The sequence below is a fragment of the Conger conger genome, chromosome 12 (assembly GCF_963514075.1).
Source record: "Conger conger chromosome 12, fConCon1.1, whole genome shotgun sequence".
NCBI classification, from domain to species: Eukaryota; Metazoa; Chordata; class Actinopteri; order Anguilliformes; family Congridae; genus Conger; species Conger conger.
Window position 1 is genome coordinate 33,418,710 of NC_083771.1, and position 16,138 is coordinate 33,434,847.

Here is a 16,138-nt window from a genome sequence, read left to right on the forward strand (position 1 = left end):
CCATTAAATAATATCGCTATGAATGCCAGATCGTTCTTGTTGATATCGGTGCAGATAAATGTATTACACTTGCATTGTATAGTAAGGAAAACGATACAGATTTGCGCATACCATCCAATATATCTATAGAATTCCTATGGGACTTTTCTTTTATCTGAATAAATGTACATTTTATGTAACCAATGTATTTCATGGAATGACATTATGAATACATTCAAATGTATTTCTGTATGAATTAAATATATAAACCACAAAAGTTCAGGTTCTAAACTACACTGCATTTAAATTGTAGCTGACAAAAATGAGTATACGTAGTAGTTAGATGAACTACTCGAATTACAGTTGAAAGGCATTTTAACAAGATCAGAATGTCACAACAGTATACATTCAGAATCCAAAGAAATTCTATGGAACTATGGGACGTGGAGTTCTAATGTAGGTCTAATGAGCAAAAGCATCCTGATACTTTTGAGCACTACTGTACTGACAAGTTTCGACCAAGTGAATGCACAATGAGCGACAAAAACCCCAAAACGACTTATAAATGTAGCAACTAGTTTATTTGCTAGTTCAGTTCAGCACATTTCTCAAAAGTATGCCAAACATCCTCATTTCCCAAGTTTTCAACTTAGGCATTTACAAAATATTTTGCTTAAGCAACATAACCTGCAAACATAAGGTCAATTCTGAATGCTGTAAGTGAACAGAACTTTTCATCTAGAAGGCAGCGCTGCCTTTTTGTAGCAAATCAAACGTATCCTGGGTTTTATAAACGGTAAAGGGCCAATTCAGCACCCAACTACTTAAAAGCCTACCATTGTGCCAAATCTTAACCACGCATTTAACCACACACTGAAAAGAATATTCTTGACTTAATATCCAAACAGGAGGAGTACACCAGTGATTGCTTATGTGATTCAAAGGGAGTGAAAGAAAACCACAAGAGCCCGATACTTGATTAATACCCATTACATTGATTTGTGAAACTAGTTTCCAGTTTGGCAAAATCCTTCACATGAATTGGTGACACTGTAGAACACAGGTCAAGGCAAAAGTAACTACCATACAACAGTTGTAAGAAAAATATCAGTTACTGAAATGCAAATTTTGCTCACTTCATCCAAACATAAAAAAAAATTAAAACAGAAAACAGGTATCCAACCCAAGGACCCAATTTCAAAAACTCAAAAAATATATTGAGCAAGGTTAAAAAAAGGAAAAAGAAAAGAAAAAGAAAGGGAAAAGATAATTTATTCCCAATCATCTTCATCTACTGCCTGACTGTGGACAGCTGCCTGCCTCCCATTCTCCCTCTGGAAGGCTCCACCCTGAAAGAGACAATGGTGCCAGTTACAATACTTGGCAGGGTTGGCTGTCATGACGTCAAGGAATATCAGCAGAAAGGGAAACTAAACCATTATTTCATAACCATGAAGGCCCTTTTAAAAATGGGAAAGCTCATGAATGCTGTGCTGATGTTCAGCAATGTCGAGTTCTTTCAGAGAGGAATTTAAACTGAAGTGCATACTTTGCGAGTGTCTGTTGAGGCGAACACCTTCCCACGAGGATTGAACCCCGTGGTGCCATGAGCGCCACCAGCGATTTCCTCCAGCCATGGGGGTACTTCCTGCTGAGCCTTAAAAAAACAACAAATTCATTTAAAAAGCCATTTGCTGATGTTCGGAGTGCCAAAAAAAGTCTGTGTGTGTATATTATATAAATATAAATAATATACACACACACACACACACACTCAGTGATTATATTAATATTATTATTTTTACAGCTGTAGCCTATCCACTTAAGTGATGATGCGTTGTGTGTTCAGAGATGCTCTTCTGCATACAACTGATGTAATGTGTGGTTGTGTGTTACTGTCACCTTCGACCATTCTCCTCTAACGTCTCATTAAACAAGGCGTTTCCGTTTGCAGAACTGCTGCTCACTGGATTATTATTATTTATTTTTTGCACCATCCTTTGCTAACTCTAGAGACTAATGTGCATGAAAATCGCAGAAGATCAGCAGTTTCAGCAGTCAGCCAGCAACAACCATTCCACAGTCAAAGTCACTTAGATAATTCTTTGCCCATTCCGAAGGTTGATGTTAACATTAACTGAAGCTCCTGACCCGTATCTACATGATTGTATGCATTGCACTGCTGCCACACAATTGGCTGAGTAGATAATCGCATGAGTTAGTAGGTGTAATATAGTACAAATGTTCCTAATTGTTTGGCGAGTATATATATATATAAATAAAAAGTGCAAAGCTTGTCCTTTTACCCCTGCGAGGACTTTGACCAGAGAGCGGGCCAGTGGGGTGTCGGCCTCGGGGTCGAAGAAGGACATTGCTTTCCCCGTGTTCCCACATCGTCCCGTTCTCCCAATGCGATGCACGTATTCGTCGATGCTGGAGGGGAGGTCAAAGTTCACCACGTGCTGGACGTGCTCAATGTCCAGGCCTCTGGCGGCAACCGAGGTGGCCACCAGGACAGGGCATTTCCCGGTGCGGAAGTCTGCCAGAGCCTGCTCCCTTTCCCGCTGTTCTCGGTCACTGTGGAACCAGTATGCATGCACAAGTCCTCTAATGAATTTCCTCAGCTCAGTTTAAACATTTGATAAGGGTGTTCACAGCAATATAAACAAGCAAAGGAACATTAACATATTTCAAATACTTCAGATAAGGCTTCCTATGATTTTTTCTTCTTTTATCCAATATATAGTTTGGATGATTTTCTACACTCAGTGAGCACTTAGGTCATTATTAGGCTTTATTAGGTAAGAGTTGTTGGTCTTCTGCTGCTGTAACCTAACCACTTTGAGGTTTGACGCGTTATGTGTTCAGAGATGCTCTTCTGCATTGCACTGTTGTAATGCATGTAAAGGTCACCTTCCTGTTAACTTCAACCAGTCTGAAGCATGTCCTCATTAACAATGCATTATTGCCTGCAGAACTGCTGCTCACTGGATGTTTTTTTTGGTTTTTCCACTCTATTCTCTGCAAACTCTAGAGACTGTTGTACGTGAAAATCCCAGATCAGTAGTTTGATATACTCAAACCACCCTGTCTGGCACTAACAATCATTCCATGGTCAAAGTCACTTAGATCACATTTGTTCTGACATTTGGTCTGAGAAACAGCTGAACCTAGACCACATCTGAATGCTTTTAAGCATTCAGTTGCAGCCAAATGATTGACTGATTAAATATTTGCATTAATAAGCTGGTGTACAGGTCTACCTCAAAGTGCTCAGTGTTAATTATAGCAAGAAACATTGCTCCCGGCTGCCTTGTTATAAAATGAACATTTTAGGCATCTCTAACTAACTGCTCAAACCTTTTAAAAAAATAAAATCACCATAGATAAAATGCTCCACTTTCCACAAACTCCCAAGAAGGAAGCCAAGACAGTTAGTCAGGGGGGGAACTTCCTAAATGACAAGGAAGCACTCACCCATGGATACTTGTGGTGGGTACGTTCTCCTGGCACAAGAAAGTTGCAATAAAATCTGCTTTCCTTTTGGTTTCCACAAAGACCATTGTGCGTTCTGAGCCTGCAGCAAAACAAAGGGGAGGGGGAACTCAGAGCATTAAGACTCAGATTCAAACAGTCTGAATGCATTGACAAAACTACCATAGGCATTTAATTACCTTTCATAATAACCATTTGCTTAAGCAACATATGTAAATAATACATCCCTCATACCAGTGTAGCTGTGGTGTGTAGGTGAAGAACACAATGCATGGAACTTTTTACTGTAAGGAAGGATGGTTTTTCAAGAACACACTTAGAAAAAGATTATTTTGCAAAAACAGAAAAACAATTTTGAAAAGACAATGATCTTCCATCACTGAGCGGAAAACTCAAGGCACTTTAACGACCTTGGAGTTTCTACTTCACCATGAGCCCTGCGTGCAGATGGCGTTTCACCAGACTTGCTCCATCACAAACAGCTCCGCCTCACTTCGACCGTGAGGCAAGACAATGGCTCAGATTGCGGTCAGTGGGCAACCGTTCACATGAAATGAGCAGTACCGAAAGGTCTCGGTAACCATTCTGATGCCTTACACCAATGTTTTACCAATCAACTCGGTAGCTGTTCTCAAACCACATTACAGCAGTCATTTCTGGCACCTCACCACCAGTGATAATGCAGTCACCCACACGCCAGCGACATCAGTACAGAGGATCAAGGAATAAAGGCCTGAAGAGCGAAACATTGAGCAAACTGCTCAAGGGCGCGGCATGGGTACCACGGTGCGCACACACCCGTTGTTCTCAGGAACTCCATCAGCAAGTCCCTCTTGGAGAACTGGGTCACTTCAGTCACATTCTGCTCCACATCGCTGCAGGCTCCGCCCACTTGCCCCACAGCCAGGAACAGGTAGTCCGTCTTGAGGAAGTCTGCAGCCATCCTGCGACATCATGGACCAGACGGCAGTGAAGTGGGTCATTACGTGCCCCTACCCACACAGATTTAGATAAAATGTTTGATTTCATGTTTGTGCATTCACTGGCTCAATTTCCAGGTTAGCATGTGTTAACTTTGCTTACTCCTATAGCGTTTATGCTGTCTACCACCTTCAAAGTGAAGAAATACACCTTACAGCAACTCCAAAGCAGTCTTTTTTTACACAATGTATCGTGCATCTGAAATAGATGTGCAGGAAAAAATTTAAACAAAATGTTGCTTTCAGAGAAGTTAAGACTGTTGGAACTATAACCACTAAACACGCATGCATCCTCTTCCACCTTCCCCTGGTTGAGTGCAGTGATTCACACGCCTTCTGAAGGTACAACTTCTCCAAAAACAACTTCTTAAAATACACGATACCTTGTGTAAACAAGACAGCTTCCGAGTTGCTGCAAGGTGTATTCCATCACTTCAAAGCAGTTAGGCTACTGACTCCGATAGCTTAGCATAAAGACTCGAAGCCTAACAGGTTTCGGAAATTGAGCCAATGAATGCACAAAAATGAAATCGAACATCTCGTCTAAGAAATCTAGTAAGTCGGGGAAAAAGTAAATTTCCCAAAATGTTGGCGTTTTCCTTAAAAATTGTAATAAAAAATAGAAACATACTACACAAATGGTGAATCAATTCCGCAAAAACACACACACACACACACACACACACACACGAGAGTAAATATTTAAATGTGGGCACTGGAGCGTACCTCTGGATGTCTTCGGGGTAGGTGGCGCTGAACATCAGGGTCATGCGCTCCTCTTTGGGGGGCATGCCGGGGGAACCCACCAGCCTACGCATGTCTGGCTCAAAGCCCATGTCCAGCATGCGGTCCGCCTCGTCCAGCACCAGGTACCGCAGCTTGCTCAGACCCACCTGGGCCAGGTGCAGCCGCGCACATTTCCAGTGTGAGAAACAAATCAAAATAAAGCACTCCAGACAAGTTCAGACTCAGACTTAAACGCATCACCTTTCCTCGTCCAATAATATCCAACAGCCTCCCAGGAGTCCCACACAGCACGTTGCAGCCCTTCAGAACCTCCCGGATTGTGTAGCCAGTGCTTATGCCTCCGTACACGACCACAGTGCGTACGCACGTCCTGCAGGAGAAGCGCCGTTAAAACGCCAACAGTTCTCTCTACAAAAGGGCTGTACCGCCATGCCCCTTAAACGGTTGCAATGTATGGTCGAGTGGTCACAAACCCAAAGGAAAACTTCCGGGCCTCCAGGTAGATCTGGTTGATGAGCTCCCTGGTGGGAGCCACGATGATGGCCTCGGGCTCCTGGACCTCGCTGAAGCGGCTGGCTGCCACTCCACCGGCCATCAGCTGCTGCAGGATGGGAAGGAGAAAGGCTGCCTGCAGGAGGGAGGGGGCAGGCTTTATTATTCTTCAGTGCTGTGTTTCCAAAAACAGGTTTATAGATGATCATGTGTCATCAGTTTCATCTACAAGGCCCAAGTCCTTATCTCCTGTACTCCTACCAGTTGAAACTTATTCCACTATTTCTTTAGGCGCACTTGTCCCTGGTTATGGGTGTACACTTTGTTGTACGTCGCTCTGGATAAGACCATATCATGACGCCAAGGGCCACAATGACACCGCTCATTACAGCATAGCACAGCATTCTGGGAACAGCTCAACGAGCGCAAGAATATCAAGCAGACAAAAGTACTTATTTACAAGAAATCCCAGGCCTGTGCCTAATCTGGTGATAGATTAGCATTGAGCACCAAACACATGGCTACATTCACCCTGCATACCTTAAATAAGAAAAAGAAGCCAACGTGTCATTTCATGTTTAACATCTTTTCCCCAAGTCTTCCATCTTCCAGAATGAACGGGAAGTGTTAACTGGGCCATTCATCTTACAGTGGACACTTCTATTCGTCCAAATCCATGTTATCAGCCGCAATCTCACTCTGGCAGCCTAAATGGCACTCAAGCATCAGAAACATCCGAAACCACCAGCCACTTAAGCTTTCAGCAGTACTTGAAGGCAATGTAATTGTGTCGTCATTCACCCTGGAAGAACATTGGGCGAGGCCGGGGCGGGGGATCTCACCGTTTTCCCAGAACCCGTCTGCGCGCACGCCATCAGGTCACGCCCTGCAGCGATGATGGGGATGCCATGTTTCTGCACAGGCGTGGGCTTCACATAGCCCGACTTGTTTACGTTCCGGCTCAAGGTTTCACAGAGTCCTGCTTCTTCAAATGTCTGAGAGAGAGAGAGAGAGAGAGAGAGAGAGAGAGAGAGAGAGAGAGAGAGAGAGAGAGAGAGAGAGAGAGAGAGAGAGAGAGAGAGAGACAGAGACAGAGACAGAGACAGAGAGAGAGACAGAGACAGAGAGAGAGAGAGAGAGAGAGAGAGAGAGAGAGAGAGAGAGAGAGAGAGAGAGAGAGAGAGACAGAGACAGAGACAGAGAGAGAGAGAGAGAGAGAGAGAGAGAGAGAGAGAGACAGAGACAGAGACAGAGAGAGAGAGAGAGAGAGAGAGAGAGAGAGAGAGAGAGAGAGAGAGAGAGAGACAGAGAGAGACAGAGAGAGAGAGAGACAGAGAGAGATAGATAGATCATCAGCGTCCCCAGCTTCCCGCAGAGCAATGGCAGTGGCACTCACCATTATGGCCTTTGGAGGGTTGTCGCCGCTCACATCCACCAGGATGTTGTCGTAGTTATTGAAGTTGATCCCAGATGCGTAGTGAGCAAATATGGAGTGCTCCTCCTCTGGGGGAGGGGGAGGCACGTAGACCACCTTGGGACCTGATGGAGATGAAGGCTGCGTTAGCCACAAGGAGGCGACCGTCATCTGCAGCTACAGCGACGGCACAGCACTGCAACCGCCAATCGAACTCGAAAAACGCCCAGTCTACAAAACCACGCCTTACAATACAGAGTTCCATCTTTCATCACAAGCATTTTATACTTAACTGCCCCTCCTGAACACCATCACCACAGCTGTTGAATGTTACATTTTAAATGTACTCACTAGGGATGTGAACAGTTAAACATTTAAACTGTTGACTAAAACTGAGTTGGAAACATTTACAAAAAATTGCTAACTGATAACCAATGCTTTATTTGTTTGTTTTTTTTAAGATGAAATGGTAATGCAGGTTCACCACCAGGTGTATAATTGCGGGTTGTATTCTAAACTAGCCATCGACAAGCTACAATAGTTCTAGCAAACGTTGTTCTTAACCCCCTGAAATGGCCAAACATTACCACAGGGAAAATTCAAACTAGCGGCAAACTGAATGTAGCTTTTCACTATGCAGTATCCACATAAAAAAAGCAATATATTATTTGACAAATGTTACAAGCAATATTAAGCTCCTAAATAGGCAAGCCGAGTCACAAAAGCTATAATTATGTGTAAGCACTGTTCGTAAATACCCTGCTTTCAGCGAATGGACCACGTTAATCTCACCACCACGATTGCCATGCGGCATATAAAATCAAAAGCATTGGCAAAGTTTCAGTCAGATAAAAATAGACCTGTATTGGCATAATTTAAATCAGACGAGCCAAGTACGGTAAAATAGAACACCAGGTCTATCAGGCAAACATTGCGCAGAATTTTTAGTGCACAACCCTGTCAACAATTCTTAATAGCAGATTTACACATTTCATGCCAATCAAGTTGGTCAGGCAGAAGCCATAGGGAAGAGGCATGAAAACATTATAGAATGATAACCGACGCGTTTCAAAACATGACGCGCGATCGACTAGCCTGCCTGAGAATACTGTAACCAGGAGTTTAACTACAGGTTACACTGCACAATGTCAAGGTAAATCTTTAATTTGCCAATTAGGCCATTATCTGACTTACAATGTTGACACTGAAATGGAACGATTAAGTTTGAAAATGCAATTCAAAAAAATAAAATAAAATATTGAAACAAATTTAAGTAAGATGCGGCTCCATTGGTCGTAAGCAGTATCGGTTACACGGTTAACCGTTTAAAAAAATGGGACGATAAACATTTGCGAAAACTGATGATTTGCTACATCCCTAGTACTTACCTGCATTTTCTCCACCGCCTCTGCCTTCCTGGGCTGAGTCTACACAATGAAAATCACAGCTGAAATGGTTTCTACAAGCAAATCTTTTACAGTCAGTGGAGGCAACAGGTTCTGCACATTTCAAGGACAATTTAAGGTTCTTGCAATTGCTTCATTGCTATAATGGATTTTACCTCATGAATGAAACCTATAAATAAATAAATAAAACACTCAAAAGTAATATGTACGCATACAAGAGAAAACATTTTTGTCCATTGGTCTCACCACTTGGCACAACAATGAATTTTCCACATGGAAAATAAACCCTTTCCAAGCGTTTCCCCAAGGAACTGTGAGAATGCCAGTACAGTCGCACAATAACTTGTCCGAACAAATAAACATTTCCCACAGATGACCATGGCATGCCGAAAAGAACAAGAACACATTCATTAAATACTGAAGGCATTTCACATCTGCTTCATAAGACTTTGACTTAGGCTAGTGCAATGAGCAAGCAGGCGCCACCAGGTGGATGCGTGCTGAATTTCACCACCCTGGTGCTGCACATGGGCTCACTATGGCTCACTCTCAGAGGGTTACCTTGACGGGAACCACCGCGGCTCCCTCCTCTCCCACCCTGGCCACCTCTTCCTCCAGAGTCACTTCTGAATCCTCCTGCTGAAAAACATCCATCCAACTAATAAACACGTCTAACAAAGTGCACACCCTCAAACCAAACGCCTCCAGCATTAACATCCATCCATCCATTATCTTAACCCGCTTATCCTGAACAGGGTCGCAGGGGGGCTGGAGCCTATCCCAGCATACATTGGGCGAAAGGCAGGAATACACCCTGGACAGGTCGCCAGTCCATTGCAGGGCACACACACCATTCACTCACACACTCATACCTACGGGCAATTTAGACTCTCCAATCAGCCTAACCTGCATGTCTTTGGACTGTGGGAGGAAACCGGAGTACCCGGAGGAAACCCACGCAGACACAGGGAGAACGTGCAAACTCCACACAGAGAGGACCCGGCCGACCGGGATTCGAACCCAGGACCTCCTTGCTGTGAGGCGGCAGTGCTACCCACTGCACCATCCGTGCCGCCCCCAGCGTTAACAGGCAATGTTAAATCCTGGTTAAGCTGCATTCTGAACAGCAGGAACAGCTTCACAAGTTAAAAGCAGCATTTGTATTGATTGTGCTGCAGGGATTGTTTGCCGGCACCCATATGACCCTGGATCCTCCTTAAATCAAAGTTACAAGGTAAGCAGGCATGTGATGGTTAGTACATGACAAGATTACCAAGTAAGCTGGATAACTGCAAGGAGCAACACCCACCCCCCCCAAATCTGGAAGACGGACTGAAGTAAAGAGCTCTTTCCAGGTTTCTCGGCAGTTAGCCAGCTAAGTCATTAATCCTGCTTTGTGAAGCATTCCCATGTGCTGCAGTTCAAAGATTCCCACGCCAATTCCGCAAGAATAGAGGCATTAACTCCAGCAGCCTGATCAAAGCAATGTTTGTTTACGTGCCATAAGTTTGCCAGGGGTTTACAAAAATGAAAGGTGGATAATTACAGGAAAAACTATTTTCAGAGCCAAAATGGCATTTTCTGTTTAATAGCTTGACTCATAGCCTACCCTACAATTCCCCAGGATCTCACAAATATCAGTATCTCGCACTGCAAGTAGTCGACTAACAATACTCTTCATAACTCACTTTTCAGACCTGTGAAGCTACAAGCTAATCCAGGAACACTCACAGCTGGAGGCAGACTATTTTCAGATGTGCAAGGTTTAATCACATGCTGCTACCATTTGTTTTGCCTTTTTTATTATTACAATCAATACTAAATAATCCAATGCAAATCACTGGTTTGTGACCAACTTGAGCCAGATTATTTCAATGATGCTGCATTCACATGGACAACAGTAGACAGCAGAACAGCACTTTTGGGATGCAATGGGGGGGGAAAAGGACAGAAATGCATAGGAAAAAATAGATAGGAAAAGGAGGATTGTGTTTGTGCAGCCATGTTGGGGGAAAATGCTAATGCAATTTTGGGCTTGTTGCATTAGATACAGTAAAAAGTGAAATGGTTTTTCACTTTGAATTTTTTATTTGCCGTCCAACTCATATTTTACCGTAGTGCTCTCGTCCACTACGACATCCTGTTTGCCACCTACCGTGATCCTTGTGAATGCAGCACAATGCTGCATAGAAGAAATGCACATCAAATACCTTCATCGTCATCAAATCCTGCAGAAGAGAACAAAAACCAGCAAAATTAAATTCACATTACTAACTGCATTTGATAAATATTTGCTAACCTGTTGAGATGTTTTAAGTGTTGGATCTTTACGCATAGATGAGTGTCCAAGATGCATACAATGAAAGACCATTTTAAAAAAATAGGAATACCTGAATAGGAGCTCCCAAATCCTCCTCCACCTCGTCTGGCCCCAGATCCCCCTGTGGGAGATCATGAATGAGGAAAAAGTGCACCACTCCCACACTGTTAATTAAATTTACATGACAGTTTCCCGTGGCCAATTTCTTGGCCTACAAAGGCCAGTACATTATAGGCTTTTTGAGGGATGCCAAAAGAAATTCAGGCGGTGGAAACTTGCCTCGGCCCCTTCCTCTTCCACCAAATCTTGGGGCATCCACACCACTCCAAGAGTTTCCCCCAGCTGGGAAAGCAATGAAACAAAGAGCAACGTTATGAAGGAGTCGCACAGAAATTAAACAAGACAAACTGTGTTAGCCATAATTAAGAGTTTCATCGGTGAAAACGAGACTGGGTTGCAAATCTTCATTCAAAGCACGTCATTTCAATGCATCAAGTAATCAAAAACAGGTGTTCAACTCCACAAAACAGGCAATGTATTTAATAAATTCAAAAAGGAGGCTGGAATGTACAGCCTGTGGCTATAAAGGAAAGAAGTCAATACACCATACAATAACTTGCATACACTACGGTTCAATCATTTATTTTTTTGTCTAACCGTAGACCAGTGAGCCAGGACTGTGTCAAAGGGAACAGCATAAAAACCCTGGCAACTGAAGTACAACACAAATTCAGACACCAAAACTATTTGAGCAGAGCAGCTTCTCCAAAATACACAATTCAAAAGGTCCACTGCTGTTTGATACCGTTTTTGATTAAATACTTCTTTTTTTTTTTTTATTATGTTGTGCACACTCCAATTCCATTTGTCAAAATTACATTCTCTGAAGTATGGAAACATACAGTAAAAGGAAAACAGGAAGAGCGCACATACTTTTTCATGGCACTTTAACAGCCAGTAAACTGGGACAACTCCACAGATGATATCTCCAGTCCAAGCGTCTCAACATTGTTTTTAAATACAGAAAGTGTATGCAAAACCTGCCAGGGCTACAGGGAATAGCAGTATCACCAACGTCCAAAACACCATGACTAGTACCATTAAGAATAACCGGGTCCTATGAGCCTCCAGCTCAAACAAAAGCTACCATTAGATATTCTGTGGTTGGCCCTGAAAGTGTGAAATCTCTTATCTGCACATTCCTGGAGCTTGTAGTGTACACCGCAGAAACCCAATCAATTTTTAAAAATCATAATAAAATAAATTACCCACCACCATCATGGGTGCTCATTTCCCGCAGTGTGGGAGGAAACAAATGAACACTCTGCTCATCACAACAAACAACCAGCTCACATGGCGCACAAACTATGAAGACATTTTGATGCTACAAGACAACGGCAGATTGAAAGAGCAGAAATAAGAACCTGAAGTGCCGTTCCTGAATCCTCCCCCTCCCCTGGACCCACCGCCTGTCACACAGAGCACAATGCTAGTGAAACTGGAGTACGGTCAGGGTGTTCAAAAGACAACCGCACTACTCAAAATAGAGGTTTGTTTTTTTTGTGATGAATCATTTTGAAGTTCGAATTGTCAAAGCATGGTTATTTGGACAATTAAAGAGTGTGAAACACTTTTACTTCAGGAGCAGTATTTTAGAAAAATATTGTGGCTGCCAAAAATGCACCCGCAGGATTTGCAGACAGAATTGCATCTATTGGTAGTCAACAAGTTTGACAATTAGTAGGCAAACCTGTTGACTTGTTCTGGACAAACTGACAACCTTGCATGTAAAAAATGTATTTTATGAAAGAAAGCAGTGAATCAAGCAATTTGTTTCTGGAGATTGTGGGGCAGGCTACAAAAAGCCCATGGGAAAGGCCTTTTTAACTTTAAAAAAAAGTTATAAAATTAACTCACCTCTCCCGCTCCCTCCAAAATCACCTCCTCTCCCATTCCAGGAACCATTTTCAGCATTGCCTTAACACAATGGCATTTAGATTAAAACCTGACACCAAAAACATGTTCAGAATGATAGCAGATTGCTAGGTCTGCATTATATTTAGATTGCTGCATGTGCAGTTTTTTTTTTTAACAGTAAGTCGATTAGACCTTTCAGAACGCTCAGGACATACACTTTGAGCTTCAAAGCTAGGCTTATTTCTTATCCAATTGCATTTCGGGCACACAACACCCTGGTGACCTGAAAAGCTACATACGTGAAACACACTCTGCCACATTTGTGTTGAGAAGCTGAAGAGGATACCATGAGCAATGACACCCATTTTCCCTGCAAGAAAAGCCACTGGCAAGCCATGGTTCCTACCATCTTGATTCCTGAAGCCTTTGCTTTGAAAGCCACCACCATTCCATGAGCTCACTCCATTTGCTAAGGGAAAGGAAAAGGCTCTTTCAGACATTCGGCTCACTACATCGTAAACAGTCAAAGCTGCGTTACTGGGCAATATCATAATACTACAGTTAATTGATGAACTTACCGTTATTTGCTTGGTAACTGCCAGTAGCCCCAGTGCCCTGAAAATAAATCTGATTTGGGTAACGGCTATTTAAAAACACCATTTATAAGCAGAAAACAGATGTCTGGTTTATTTCATATTAACCTTTTTTTACTATATAAATAGCAACTGCATGTTGCATACTACGTGGTAGTAGTTTTTCTCTAGTAATTTTGCCACTAGCTAGCGTACAGCATGCTATATGGCAAGTCATCTTATCGACCTCCATGTTTAACTTACCTCTTCTTCCCAATCACCCATGGTTTCTGTGGGCGTGGAGACGAGAGCCAACATTATTCAACTTTAAAAGACAAGTAACTGCAATCCATGGTAACTTTGCTGTGCAAGATGGCAAATGAACAGAAATACCAGTCAGCTAGCTACCCATATTTCCTGATAAAATCCATTCCACCAAGTGCATTTTAATTGGAATCAAACGCATTGGAACATCCATCGTCGGCCATGGCCAAGCACATGGTACGCGTCGTCGAACATATTCTTAACTAACGTGCTCATCAAGCGAGAAATCTTGTGCCGTTACCTAAGCAGGTTAACCACACGCACTAACGTACAACGTTAACTCGCAAGCTATACAAGGTAGCCAAGTTGTACATTTACAACGCATTTTTCCATCACTTTTGCATTATAGACTTAATATTGTCTAAGCTAATGTTACCAATGAAAACTCAGGAGCTGTCAATTAAAAATACATGCTCCAGCGTGGCTAACATCTGGAGCTTAACCGGTATGCTTTCTTTGCTCGACTGTGGTTAAGTTAACTTATGGTTAAGTTATGGTTAAGTTAGCCAAGCCAAAATAGTCAATTTACATAATTAAAACGGATTATGCTCGTGTTCGGCAGCTTCGTAACGAGCCTCTAGGTAACTGACCGCTACTGTGAAGCTGTTAGCCATTTAGTTATGAAACGAATTACTAGCTTAGCTAACTGCTAAATGCTTTAAGTGATCCATGCCTCGCAACTGGCCATCGCCTTTTTACACAATACCACGCATATTTAGATCTGTTTTTCAATGTAGCAATCAGCTAGGACGTTGTTATAACGTCATCCATAGTACGTTAGTAGCTAAGTTACAGTTAAACAGTAGCTAGCTGCTTAGTAATTATTCTTTGGGGAAAGGCAAAGCTAAGCTGCATTGATAAAAGCCACCTGCTGTCTGGTATCTGATGCACAAGCAGGCCAAGTGAGCGCTAAGCTGAATTCACATAACCAGCACTAGCTTGGTCAAACAAAACTGCTGTTAGCTGGTGATAAAATGTAAAATCAAAATATACGTTTACATTTTCACATTCTGAAGATTTGGCTAGTTAGCCAAGTTGTGTAGCCCATATCAAAATCGACATCGTTATTCTTAGCTAGCTGGCTAATAAGTTATGTCGTAGCCGCTGAGTCAAGTCCAAGCAAGAAACGTTAACTTGTTGAAATGCAAATGTATTGCGTTTGTTTTAAAGAAAATAGAACGGTTATGATACTTCATAGGAATTGCATCAAATCTTAAGGATGACTAAATTACCTCCGAAAAATCCGAGGAGGCTTGACCGCGTGGTGTGTTTCGAGTTGTTAGCGACCAGAGTAGCTGGCCTCCAAATTGCGGACTGAAAGCGGGAGGAAAGAAACGAGCAAAATTGGAGGCAATGGCGGGAAGGTTTTTTTTTTTTTTTTACTTGTCCCTTTCTGCCAACTGAGCAACTATGCTTCACTGGAAACACAATTACGTTGAAAACGATTGGCTGGAAAATATCCCCGTTTTAAATGTGAAATTAGCTGAACACACGTAGCCAGCCTACTATTTTGACCAGGAATGGAATCGGATCATAAGAAGAAATTTGCACAGTAGCTACATAGTGGTTTCTACGGTCTGCAATTCAGCCTAACCCAATTCAACCCTAACCCTTCTCTTCTTAGCCATCACTAAAATGTAAAAAACATACTCTGAAGACATCAATTAGTTTGTTAACACTATACCAGTTCAGTGCAATTGCGTCCTGTGGTTATTTCGCAAGTTGCTGCAGCAATAGAAATTCTAAGAATTTCTAGGCTGGGTGTGTGGGTTCTCAAACTAGAGAGCCCAGATAGCAAGCGTCTCCGGGCCAGATATACAAAGTCAGTCGGAACCGGCGCAAATCCGGTTGCTTGCCACCTGGGCATGGTCTGATGCCTTCATGCATCACAGGTCATACACTGTGTTTCAACCCTTATAATTGGCATGTAATTGTATATTTCATTGTGCTTTTATTATAGTGTTCACTTTGTAAAAGTTTCTTCTCCATTCGAACAAATCTTTTTTTTTTTTTTAAATATATTCGAGCTTTAATGTATTTTGGAGAAAAATACTGCCAAGAGACAACCAACAATTTTGTCTGACACGGTAAAATATTCAGAATTCATTGTTCCACTTCTTCAAATCATTGATGAAGACAAGTTAATTCCACTGGCAGCCACACAGGCCCAAGCCATCACGCCTCTTCCACTATGTTTCACAGATATATTATATATTAAATAAATATTGAAATAGTTAAACCTTTTCACAAAGTAATGATGGTCAAGTATCAATTTGTGTATGTTTTTGTACCACAATAAATAAAGTTAAACATCTAATGAAGAAAACTTTAAAATTCTTTAAAAGTGTTTAGGACAAATCCAAGCATACACATGGGCTGGGGTTGGCGACCCTAGTCCTGGAGAGCCACATGGTGTGTTGGTTTTTGTTTTCACCTTAAAATCAGCAACCGATTTGGACCCAAGCAACCAGGTGAGGTGAGAACCGTGTAAT

General features: G+C 42.4%; 1 protein-coding gene across 6 annotated transcripts; it reads right to left on the reverse strand.

Annotated features, from left to right (window-relative positions):
* Positions 1 to 568: 568 nt before the first annotated feature.
* Positions 569 to 16,031, reverse strand: ddx4 (DEAD (Asp-Glu-Ala-Asp) box polypeptide 4). 6 transcript variants are annotated; one of them, XM_061262387.1, is made up of 22 exons: positions 15,331 to 15,516; positions 14,879 to 14,960; positions 13,587 to 13,612; positions 13,329 to 13,365; positions 13,157 to 13,219; positions 12,751 to 12,810; positions 12,258 to 12,302; positions 11,113 to 11,175; positions 10,904 to 10,954; positions 10,724 to 10,741; positions 9,075 to 9,149; positions 8,496 to 8,534; positions 7,090 to 7,232; positions 6,536 to 6,688; positions 5,675 to 5,829; positions 5,442 to 5,571; positions 5,181 to 5,347; positions 4,273 to 4,418; positions 3,457 to 3,556; positions 2,286 to 2,556; positions 1,529 to 1,636; positions 569 to 1,328 (listed from the first exon to the last, which is right to left on the reverse strand). In XM_061262387.1, exons 1-22 carry the CDS (start codon positions 15,511 to 15,513, stop codon positions 1,251 to 1,253), a joined length of 2,193 nt encoding a protein of 730 aa, XP_061118371.1. In that variant the 5' UTR covers positions 15,514 to 15,516; the 3' UTR covers positions 569 to 1,250. The 6 variants fall into 6 exon arrangements, with proteins under 6 accessions (XP_061118371.1, XP_061118369.1, XP_061118372.1 ...); XM_061262385.1 differs by having other exon boundaries at positions 570 to 1,328; positions 9,075 to 9,152; XM_061262390.1 differs by lacking the exon at positions 15,331 to 15,516 and adding an exon at positions 16,016 to 16,031 and having other exon boundaries at positions 572 to 1,328; positions 9,075 to 9,152.
* Between the last annotated feature and the right edge of the window lie 107 nt (positions 16,032 to 16,138).